This window comes from Dicentrarchus labrax, unplaced genomic scaffold (assembly GCF_905237075.1).
Source record: "Dicentrarchus labrax unplaced genomic scaffold, dlabrax2021, whole genome shotgun sequence".
Lineage (NCBI taxonomy): Eukaryota > Metazoa > Chordata > Actinopteri > Moronidae > Dicentrarchus > Dicentrarchus labrax.
Genome location: NW_026136704.1, coordinates 2,461,767 through 2,473,975, shown reverse-complemented (window position 1 = coordinate 2,473,975; position 12,209 = coordinate 2,461,767). Strand labels below are relative to the sequence as shown.

Genomic DNA, 12,209 nt, shown 5'->3' with positions numbered 1-12,209 from the left:
GTGTTTTTTCTCCTTTGTATATTTATTTCAGAAGAAACATGACTAATATAATATTGTAAATATAAAATGCTCATGTCTGTATTAACTAATTATTTTTAAATTTCAGGTGAAGGCAACAGATGCAGACCCTGGGGTGTTCGGTCACATCATTTATTCCTTTGTTAATGATGTGGGCAAGGACCAATTTAATATTGATTCAAGTGGTCAGATCACTACTGTAGAAAAGCTTGATCGTGAGGACCCAGCCAATAAGGACATTGTTTTGACAGTAGCGGCCCAGGACTCAGGTGGACGTGTCTCTTACTGTACAGTACAAGTTCCTCTGCTGGATGATAACGATAATGTACCTCGCTTCCGTGCCACAGAGTACAGAGCTTCAGTCAAATCAGATGTGCCTAAAGGTTTTCTGGTGACACAGATTCAGGCGTATGATCCTGATGATGGCACAAATGCCAAAGTGACATATTCACTTTACAGTGAAGCACATGTTCCTGTGGTAGACATTTTGGAGATAGACCCAGACAATGGTTGGATGGTAACTAAAGGTAGCTTCAGCCACCTGAGAAACTCTGTATTATCTTTTTTTGTAAAGGCTGTGGATGGAGGAAATCCAGTCCGGCACTCTCTAGTGTCTGTCTACATCCATGTTCTTTCTTCAGATGCTTTCATTCCTTCCTTCAGCCAACATCAGTACCTCTTTAGCATGCCAGAGGACACCCCCATAGGTTCAGCCATAGGGACAGTGCGCCTAAATGCTCCTCCTGGATATACTTCACTGTCGGCTACCTTTGCCCTGGTTAATGGAGAGACTGGAGAAAACAATCAAGATGGGATGTTTGTGGTGGAAAAGGATACAGGTGTGATCAAGCTTGATAAGACCTTGGACCATGAGGTGATCAAAGGATACCATTTCAAAGTCACTGCCACTGTACAACAGGCTAAGCTTGATTCTGTGACTTCTGTCGATGTTGAAGTGAAAGTGTTGGATCTAAATGACAACAAACCAGCCTTTGAGGCCAACTCCTATGAGGCCACAGTTATGGAAGGAATGTCAATTGGAACCAGAATCATTCAAGTCCAAGCACTGGACCCAGACTCAGGGGCCAATGGTCAGGTAACATATGGTCTTGGGGCATTAATTCAGTCAGAAGGTAATTCAGACACATTGGTTGGCACCTTTAGCATTGACAGCAACACAGGCTGGATTTCCACACGCAAGGACCTGGACCATGAGACCAGCCCTTCTTACACATTCACAGTGGTGGCCTCAGACCTTGGGGAGACCCTCTCTCTTTCCAGTACCACCACTGTGACCATAGCAGTGTCAGACATCAATGACAACCCACCCAGGTTCCTGGAGCAACACTACTTTGGTTCAGTTCAGGAGAGCGACCCGCCAGGTGAGGTGGTAGCTGTGCTGAACACCAGAGATGATGACAGCTCTGCCATTAACCGACAAGTCAGCTACCACATTACTGGTGAGTATCTCTGTAAATGTCATTGTATGGCCAGACAAGAACATTCATATTAACCAATTTGACACCCTGGATTCTGTCCAATGACAATTTTTTTAATGCCAATGTATTTAAAGAGCTTGTTTTCCACAGTATCTGTGCATGGCAACTGCAGTATAGTTAAGGTCCTAGGGCTACTAGGCTGTCGCTTTTACACAGCCCATTCAGGGCATGTTGCACCGTTATTCCACCTTGCCGTTCTATATAGAAGCTACGAAGATGGTATGGGAAGTTGTTGTTCCGCCTCTGAACCAGCAGTAGAGGTGGTAACAGAGCTGAATTTAAATTTGTCTAAAAAGAGTGAGGCTGCGTAATAGGAAATGTGTGTGTAGTGAGTGAGCAAGAGATATAATGCCATCAGTGTTATAGAACAAAGGCAGCATAATGGTGGTTATGTTGCAGAATCTCTGTAAAAAGGGCTATAAATGGCTGAAAACCATTGTGTTTCTTTTTGTCTTGACCTAGTGGTTTAATCAAGATATAGTAGTCATCAAACTTGTTAGTATTCTGCATCTCTAAACCATTGCCACAACCATGAATAAACATGAGGTGTTATTTAAAGGTGTGATTTAGACCATCATTTACAAATTTTATATGTTACTTCCAAATGAATGAAATTTCAACAACAATTTTATCTTGTGCTTCTTGGTAGTCTTGATGCAAGACTTATAAGCCACTTTTTACCCAGGGAAATCAATACAGTGTCATTACCTTTTCCCAATGTACAAGAGATAATCATGTTTCCATACTAGACAAGCAAAGGCGCAAGGCACAAAAATATATATGCCAGTCAAAACAGGCAAACAAAAGAACAAAAACAGGAATGTAAAGAAAGGTTCATGCTGAAATTGCATAAATAATATGATCAGAAGACTGACTTTGTTGATTTGTCATCTGCTCATTGACATGTCAGAAGGTAGTAATGATGTAAGGACTCCCCAAGAAACTAAGACCAGAGGACTACCATGATACTTTTAAGGGGAAGGTATTTGATATTTGATTTGAATTCTGTAACCACCTGCTTACTTTTCATTTTGTCTAAATTTATTATGGACTAGTTTCTTTGGTGTTTTATACCTCGATGGAATATATTAGGCAGCAAGTGAACATTTTGTCCTCAAAGTTGATGCGTTAGAAGCAGAGCATCTCCAAAACTGCAGCTCTTGTGGGTTGTTTCCTCTGCAGTGGTCAGTACCTATCAAAAGTGGTCCAAGGAGGGAAAAGTGGTGAACCGGCTACCAAGGCTCATTGATACATGTGAAGAGCGAAGGCTAGCCTGTGTGGTCTGATCCAACAGACAAGCTACTGTAGCTCAAACTGCTGAAAAAGTTCATGCTGGTTCTGAAAGAAAGGTGTCAGAACACACAGTGCATCGCAGTTTGTTGTGTATGGAGCTGCATAACATTATGACCACCAGGGTGCCCATTTAACTCATGTCTGCATATACAAATATTTTGGTTATATCAATTGGATATTACATATATTTTGGTTATATCAATTGGGCTCTAGTACAAACACAACAAAAAGAGGAGTCATATTTTGGGAGGTAGCTACATTACACTCATTTTATAATGAGGAAGTGTCAAAAAGCACAGAGTAGGAGATGTTTTACTATCAGGCTTAAACAAACTTATACATGTTCATGTACATGATATTTCAGAATGATTTTATGCCTTTCCTATCGTGTAACATTGGCTGCTTTGTAATGGTAGCTGTTGGGTTATCAAGTATGTGGCCTGATGTCTGGGCTTTGATTATCCATTGTCTTTTCAGTCTCTGATCATACAGGAAACATGGAAATGATAACTATTTCTCAGATTCCCTACATTTATGACTTGCAACCTGGACACAGCAAGGCACAGAGTAACTCCTCCATGCTTGACATGGGACTTGACTAACCAAAAAACTTGAGGCATACTTTGTCCCACCTCTGCAAACAAATGGAGTAGTACTAAATGATATGCATATATATTTTTCGCATGTTGCTTTACTTTGATAGGACAGTAGAGATACATAGGAAAGACACGGGTGAGAGAGAGGGTATGACATGCAGCGAAGGGGCCTGGGCTCAGCCTTGTGGTACATGCTTTGCCCAGTGAGCTACAGGGGCACCAACAAATAGACTACTTCTTATTTGAAGCCTGACATAATACTTCACAGTAACATACAGTTTTGCTGGTCTTGCGAAATCGTTGAGTGTGACATTTAAACAGCAGCTCCATTAGAAATACATGTGTAACATCAACTGATGTTCTGCTTTCATGCAGTTTTTAGGGAAATCAGTCAAAACTCCACGTAGACTTGCGTGTCTAAAATATTATTTACTGATCCTATATCTCACTAACCCTATCTCTCTGTCTGTTTGTGTGTTGTTCAGGTGGTAACTATCGTGGTGTGTTTGCATTGGGTCTAGTTCAGGGTGAATGGAAAATGTATGTGAAGTGGCCACTGGACAGGGAGGAACACAACCGCTACATTATCAACGTCACTGCTAGCGATGGACTCTTTGTTTCCCAAGCAATGGTGGAGGTGACAGTAATAGACACCAATGACAATAGCCCCATCTGTGACCAGGTGAGGAATTGAACCACATGTTGCACTTTTTAAAGGAGAGATGCAACCACAGTTACTGTTAATGAGTTAGTTTTAGAGCCATTGTACTTCATTTATTTGACTTATTTAACTGTAATTGCAGCAGTTGTCACCAACCTTTCATAGTGTAATTTTATTCCAGTGACTGGGTCTCTTTATTTCTCTGCTGTGTGTGTGTGTGTGTGTGTGTGTGTGTGTGTGTGTGTGTGTGTGTGTGTGTCTGCAGCCTATGTACACTGCCTCCATTCCAGAAAACCTGCCAGTCAACAGTGTGCTGCTGAGGGTTGGAGCTACAGATGCAGATATTGGCATCAATGCCTGGATCCAGTACTCCTTACACGGTCCTGGATCCCAGGACTTCAGCATGGACTCGGACACCGGTATGGACATAGTTTGGTTCTGAAAACACACCTATACAGTATATTTCTCTTGGAAAACATAACCCCATTTCACTGAACTTGAATAAATTGCTACTTAAATTAATCTAATATGCAGTAAAATACAGCAGTGTAATGGGGCTAGCAAGACACACATTTATTTTTTTCCATCTCTTAATGTTTCTCAGGTGAGATCAAGTCATCTGTTTTTCTGGACCGTGAGATGACACCCAACTACCGGCTGGTTGCCCAGGCAACTGATGGTGGTGGGCGGTGGTGCCATGCTGAGGTGCAGCTGGTAGTGACCGATGTGAATGACAACCCGCCCATCTTTACCCTGTCTAAGTACACCGCCAGCGTCTATGAAGATACCGCCACAAAAGCCCTGCTCACCCGCATCCAGGCCATAGACCCTGATGAAGGTTATACTACTACTATTACTACTACTACTACTGACTACTACTACTACTACTACTGCTATTACTTTTGGTGTTACCACTAATGCAAGTAGTGCTTCAAGTGGTACTATACTATATTTTAGTTAAAATAAAAGCTTTATATATAAATACAAGGTGTATTAATTTAGAAGAACAGACCAGTAAAGATACAATTCAGAAGCAGCATAAAATGGAAGCAGAATCAGACACACAGACAAGATCAGATGAGTAACAAGAGCAAAAGTACAGGGAATAATGAAATTAATTAATAAAAGTATTAGGATTCTAACAATACATCACAAACTAAATTGTGATACAAATATGTAAAGAGGCAATTTGGTGAGATGAAAAATTAATTGTGATGCTCTTTTTAAACAGCAAAGGGCGCTATGTACTTTTGACTTTGTTTGCTGGCTTCAAAGCACTGTACTCAGTCCACAGACAAAGATGATATACACAACACTGAACACTGGAAAATAAATTACATTCATATTTAGAATAACGTTACTATCTGTTATGTTCCTATATTTTATTGAGACCATTGACTCAAATCTGCCAACACCACGAAGCAACCAATGCCAGACCCACACCGTACAGCCAAGCCACAGCCTGCTGGCCTTCCCCAGCTTATTTTAGGCTAACTTAAAGTTAGTTGGATCCCCCTCCTTGCATAGCTCTTGGCTAGTAGAAAGCAGCTGTTTGCTTTGTACCATTACGTCATTTTTTGTTGGCCAAAACCATTTGTAATATATGAGTTAGTATCATTGAGCATGTTAGCTGCGGAATAATTTTGCATGTGAACGTTAGCCAACTAACAACTTTTTGCTAGCGAGAATATTAGTGACCAAGCAAAGTTATCCAACCAGCTGCAACCCAGCCATGCTGAATAACGTTCTACAGCACTGGCCACCCCGCAACGCCAACCGACAAAGTAACTTGCAAACAGCAAGCCAGCCAGATCAGGCCCGGGAGTCTGAATGAAGCTAGCTGACAGTATTTTGCTATATTAGCTTGCTAACCATACACTCCATTTATAAGCTAACATTAGCTCATGGCGCACACTGTTGACAATGTAGGGAAGCAGAGAGAGAAGGCACACATTTTCGCCAAAAATCTGACCTGCATCATATAAACAGAATCAGAATCAGAAATACTTTAATAATCCCGGGGGAAAATTACTTTCGTTACATACTCCAGAACATATAATATATTAAGAGTATATAGATAATTATATATGTTAAGGTTAAAATGTACAGTTTAAAATGTGCAAAAAGTGCAAAAATTATTGTCCGTGTTTGAGGTCAGATTACAGAGAGGGGGTGTCTGACTCTCTGAGGGAGGTGTTGTAGAGTTTGATGACCACAGGCAGGAATTTCCTTTGGCACTCTGTGGGGCATGTGGTGCATGTGGTGTAAATGCATATAAATCAGTCAACAGGCAGCCAAGAAAGTTGGGGAAAGTAATTTTTTTAAGTTACATTACAACTCGTTAACTATTTGGCAATAATACTTGATTGATAAATAAAAATAATAGGTAAAATGATTCAGTAGAAGCGTGACACCACAGAATCCTCCCTCATTTCTGTCCACCAACTCTCTGTTTTATGTTTCTTTGTAGTCTTGACTCAATTAAATGCATGGGAAGAAATGGGGATGATGGAGTACACTTACCAACAGTCTCTCCTGGAAGACATGGTGTTACACGTCAAAGTGACAGAAGTAGTTGTGTGAAAAATGAAAAAATAGAGTTTTAAAGAGAAGTACTAAAACCCTTCCTACACTTCCACACACAGCCCATTATTGTATAAATGGGTGTGAATGGCAGTGTGTCTGTTTCAAAAATATTAAAAAATTGTCAGAAGCAGCCATTATTGGAAGACACAGACAATGCGTCAAGCACTTTCTTTCATACTGAGACATTAAACCTCTGATGTCTCTGATGTGAAACTAACACCTCTCTATTGGCTCTGCAGCAGGTCCAGGCCGAGTGGTGGTCTACTCCCTCACGGAATCTGCAGGAGGTTCCTTCTCCATCGATAAGTCTTCAGGCATTGTCGTCTTAGAACGCATTCTCGACCGTGAGATCCAGCCAGCTTATCAGATAACAGTCCATGCATCTGACTTGGGCTCACCACTGCCCCTCTCCTCATTGGTCAATGTCACAATCACTGTGCTGGACATCAATGACAACCCGCCTGTGTTTGAGCGCCGTGATCAGCTGGCAACAGTGCCAGAGGATGTGGGAGTAGGAACAGAGGTTCTGAGAGTTTATGCTGCCAGCAAGGACATTGGGACCAATGCTGAGATCACTTACAGTATCCGATCAGGCAACGAGCACGGAAAGTTCCACATCCACCCACTGACTGGTTAGTGTGCTAACCACATTTCTGCACTATGCCTCATTCACATAGGCCGCCTGAGTGGAGTTCACACCGACAGCGTGTCAGCTTCGTGGCTGCTGCACTGTGTTTCTTCATACAGGTTTCCCCTATATAATGTCCATGAAAAAGTAAATCAATTTTTTATATAATTTAATTTACAATGCCTTAGTTTAAATGTAAATGTGACGTGTCAAACAGAGAGCAGTCACATGTAGTTTGCAAAGAAGTGCAAAGATACTGCCCTTCAGCCAGCTCACTACGAAAAATTCTTTCACAAGTGAAGTTGTGTTAAATAAAATACTACACTACTTTGAAAAGGAGGTTTAAACTGTAGTGAAATATGTGGATATGCATACCAATAGATCCTTTCACTGTCTTCTTTTGCTGGGAGATGCCTGCTGCTCGTGGTAAAAATAGGAGAGACCTTGACTCTCAAGTCAAGCTTTGCTGCAAACGCAGCTAAGACGTGGACAATATGACTGCTCTAATCAGTTAACATGGGTGAAAACATATCACAATGTCTCAGGGCATTAAAGAATATTATAGCCATATTCAGTGTGCATCATTTATAGTTACTGTTGGGTGTTACACATTATAAAGTTACTGCAATTCCATTACTTTTGGCAGTAATATAAGGATTATGTTTTCAAATCAAATGAGGAGGCGAGAGGGGAAAAGAAATGGTATCAGTACAACCTCGGAGGCACAACCATTCACACTGACATACTATGTAGTCATGGGCAGGGTGCAGTTGCATTGCCAGGGGCCTTTTTTTTTTAAGGCAGGGCTGTTGTTTTTAATGGTGTTGAAAGCACTGGAGAAATCAAAGAACATGACTCTTATAGTGCTTCCCAACAGGTGTGATAGGGCCTTGTGTGTCAGGTCTGGTAAAGCAAATTAATGTTATGATTGCGATATTGTTCATATTGTCCACTGTATTTATAAATTTAACATAAAAGCAGGTTAATGACTGGGTGATATATCAGTGTGTTAATCATGTATTACTTAGGGATGTGTCGATCAAGTGCAACTGAAATTGACATCAGTCAGGTCAAGAAATGAAATATCACTCATTTGGAGTTTTGGAACACTAATCCACCGAGTGCAGAATCTGCGCTTTCCTGGACTAACCACTCTACTATTCCCACCACGGTGAGCCACCTAATTTCAAATAAAATTCTCCAGCTTGTCAACTAATAACATGAAACTTCTACTGAAGATAAGATAAGATAAGATATTCCTTTATTCATCCCACTTAAGAGAAATTCAGGTTGACACAGCAGCAATAGGGCAAAGTATTTCAAAACAGAGAACAAAGAATATCACAAATAAAAATATTACAAAATACAAAATATAATAGAAGATATAAAGCTATAAATTAAAGCATATACACTATGCATTGTTCAAGTAGGACATGGAGTGCAAAATATGAGCAAAAACTGACTTGACTAAAACTAAAAAACTAAAACTAAACTGTACAAGTGGAAATTAAATATAAATAGTGCAAAAGGTTTGTGCGTTGTAGGTAGGAGTTTTAAACCAGTCTTTGTCTGCGGGGGTTGGAGGTACTGGGTGCTGTGGCGTTGTGGAGTCTAATGGCAGACGGAAAAAAACGAGCCTCCAAACCACTTTGAGGCTCGGGGCTGGGCCAGTCTGTAGCTGAAAGTGCTCCTGAGCTGCCTCAGCTCAGTGTAGAGAGGATGAGAGGGGTTGTCCATGAAGGCTTTCAGCTTCCCTCTCATCCTCTTTTCAGTCACAGCCTCCACACTGTCCAGCTCCATCCCTACCACCGAGCTGGTCTTCCTCACCGGCTTGCTAAGCTTGTTGGCACCCCCAGTGCCGATGCCGAAGTATTTTATATATATATATATAGCAGGGGGACGAAAGAGTTTTTGAGTCTGTTGGTGGAGCTGAACTGAGACAGCAGTCTGCCACTGAACACACTCCTCTGGTGTTGTGCAGAGGGTGGTGGGCATTGTCCAGTATGGACAGCAGTTTGTCCAGGGTCCTTCTTTCTGCCACTGTCACCAGAGAGTCCAGCTCTGTGCCCACCACTGAGCCAGCTCTCCTCAGCAGTCTGTCCAGTCGACCGGCGTCTCTCTTCTTACTGTTCAGCTGAAGATGGTTGGACCTGCACCACCTCACGAAGTCCTCGACCAGGCTCCTGTACTCCACCTCAACAAACACATGATATACCATGAAACCGCAAGAATATCAAAACAAATGCCATGATACAAATTTTTGCTCAAACTGCACAGCACTACAGTGGCCTCTGCATTTGTATTTCTCACAGCCCCTGTAACATCCAACATTATAGACTTCAGTTTATGTTTACAACACTGCTATCTAGTAGTTGGGGGTCTAAACTACACTGACTGTTGGTTCTGCGCACAACATTTGTTGACAGTTATAAAAAACTATAGATGATCGCCAGACCTTCAACTCCTTTAAGCTACAAATACCCCTGTGTTTTTCATTTGACAGTAGACCTTAAGTGCATACCCCACATGATATTTTCATTTAAACTCTACTACACATTCATTAAAAGGCTTAACACTATCTGTTCCCTCTCTTTCCTCACCTTCCCCAGGTGCTATTTTAGTTGCACATCCTCTGGACTATGAGACCTGCAGGGACTACTTCCTGACAGTCGAGGCCCGTGATGGCGGCATGCCACCACTTAGTGCCATTACTACAGTGAACATAAACTTGACAGATGTCAACGACAACGCACCCATGTTTAGCTGTGACCTCTACACTGCAGTCTTGTCAGAGGATGCCACCATTGGAGAGTCTGTTGTTCAGGTAGGTCCCGGTTTTCCTTGCATGCTATACAGCACTTTCAATCCAGAACAAAATACCTTTACAGCTAATGGCTAAATCTTCAGGAAATAGATGTTTATGGTCTGAAGAGTCTGCTGTCTTAATATTTTTGCTTTTGCAGTAGGGCTGTTATCCTTTAATAATTTCCTTGACTAACACTTAACTTAACTTTACTAATGGCTGGATTTCTGTTATTCATGATCCCAAGAGGATAGAATGCAGTGTTTTTTAGGGACCCTCTGACCTTTTCTTCAGCTACTCCAAATTACACATACATGCACAGTACCAACATCTAATGTGCAGTTTGCCATGACATTTACTAAGCAAATTTCTGATCCCCAGAGGACAAACATTTTCCTTTCCTATATTATTATTTACTATATATATATAAATAATTATTATTAGCCAACTTCACACAGGATATCCTCAAGAAGGCTCAAGCTTAGTCTTGCTTATGTTGCTTGTTGCAAGAAGAACTTTAGACCTTTATTATAAATTGTTAGCCAGCATATTCTCTCTTTTTTTTTAGTATTATCTTTTTGGCTTTTATGCCTTTATTGACAGAGATAGCTGGAGGGGGGGGCGGCAGAGAGAGAGGGGGGACGACATGCAAAAGGGCCCCAGGTCGGACTCGAGCCCTGGCCGCTGCGTATATGGGTCGCCAGCTCTACCGACTGAGCTAACCAGGCGCCCCAGCATATTCTCTGTTGATGTATTACTTACTTTTTGTGAAGCGATATGAGAGAATAAATGGTCAATGGTAAATGGACAGTACTTGTATAGCACCTTTCTAGTCTTCTGACCACTCAAAGCGCTTTTACACTGCATGCCACATTCATCCTTTCACACACATTCACACAGTGATGGCAAACACCATCCAACATAACTAACTCATACACATCCACCCATTGATGCATACCATCTGCAGCAATTTGAGGTTCAGTATCTTACTCAAGGATACTTCCACATGCATCGAATGGAGCTGGGGATCGAACCAACAACCTGTGGACGACCCACTCTACCTCTGAGCCACAGCTGCCCAGACTAGTGGCTTGTCATCACTGAAATGTCTTTGTTCAGTAGTCTCCTTGAAATATGTGATGAAATTGTAAGAGAATGTGTCTGTGTGTGAGAGTTTGTGTACTGATTTTATAATAATAATGATGTTAATAATACTGTTGGCAATTATTGAGTTTCTAACATTAACTGACTTCCCATGGTTGAGCTTCACAGACAGAACAGGTGCTGAGCATGCAAGCAGACCTGAGTCAGTTTCACCTGTAATAGAATTACATTTTACAAACATTTCTGGTTATTCATGTATTTGCTTTATATCTATAAAAATGCAAGAATGTACTGTTATATGAATTCACTATCTTATCTTTTCCATATCTCTTTACTTCCTTGCAAAGTGCTTTACAGGGTAAAAACAGGAATCCTGGATGTTAATGATACAAACACTAAGAACCATAGCACCATCAGTAAACAATATATGGAATAAGCAATACGCATCAAACACTGTAAAATGTAGCAATAAATTACTGAAAAATAAAACAATGGTGAATAAAAGGAAAGATAGAAGGATCACAAGAAGGCATAAAAGTGCGTTTTAAAAAGAGACTTAAATGAAAAGATAGAATTAGCCATCCTGAGGCATCCTGAATGCTCACCTGGTAGAGCTGGTGCACCGTTCAAATCCTACCTGTGGCCCTTTGCTGCATTCTAGGTGGGTTCTCTATATTAATAAACCAACATAACAAAACAAAGAACAACCACAGCAATTACACATTTGTCCTTGGATTGCAGCATCACTTGAAACTTTGGGCAACTGTTGCTCAGAGGTATAGAGCAGGTCGTCCACTAATTGGAAGGTTGGCGGTTTATATCCCTGGCTCCTCCTGCCACATGTCAAAGTATCCTTGAGCAAGATACTGAACCCCAAATTGCTCCCAATGGTATGCATTGGTGGATGGATGTGTATGAATGAGTTAGTTCTGTTTGATGGGCTTTGCTATCACTGCGTGAATGTGCGTGAATGGGTGAATGTGGTGTAGTGTTAAAGTGCTTTGAGTGGTCGGAAGACTAG

General features: G+C 41.2%; 1 protein-coding gene and 1 long non-coding RNA gene across 11 annotated transcripts in view; one reads left to right on the top strand and one right to left on the bottom strand.

Moving 5' to 3' along the window:
• The window catches only part of LOC127362392 (uncharacterized), a 165,000-nt gene that overhangs the window by 99,654 nt on the left and 53,137 nt on the right, over nt 1–12,209 (bottom strand). The window lies entirely within an intron of this gene.
• The window catches only part of fat3a (FAT atypical cadherin 3a), a 183,347-nt gene that overhangs the window by 141,958 nt on the left and 29,180 nt on the right, over nt 1–12,209 (top strand). For 6 of the 9 annotated variants that reach the window (XM_051397897.1, XM_051397899.1, XM_051397896.1 and 3 more), the window contains 6 exons: nt 107–1,478; nt 3,892–4,088; nt 4,333–4,486; nt 4,672–4,905; nt 6,893–7,285; nt 9,891–10,105. In XM_051397897.1, the coding sequence (XP_051253857.1) occupies nt 107–1,478; nt 3,892–4,088; nt 4,333–4,486; nt 4,672–4,905; nt 6,893–7,285; nt 9,891–10,105 (2,565 nt within the window). The remainder of the gene's footprint in view (nt 1–106; nt 1,479–3,891; nt 4,089–4,332; nt 4,487–4,671; nt 4,906–6,892; nt 7,286–9,890; nt 10,106–12,209) is intronic. The other 3 variants (XM_051397901.1, XM_051397898.1, XM_051397895.1) reach the window with 1 other exon arrangement.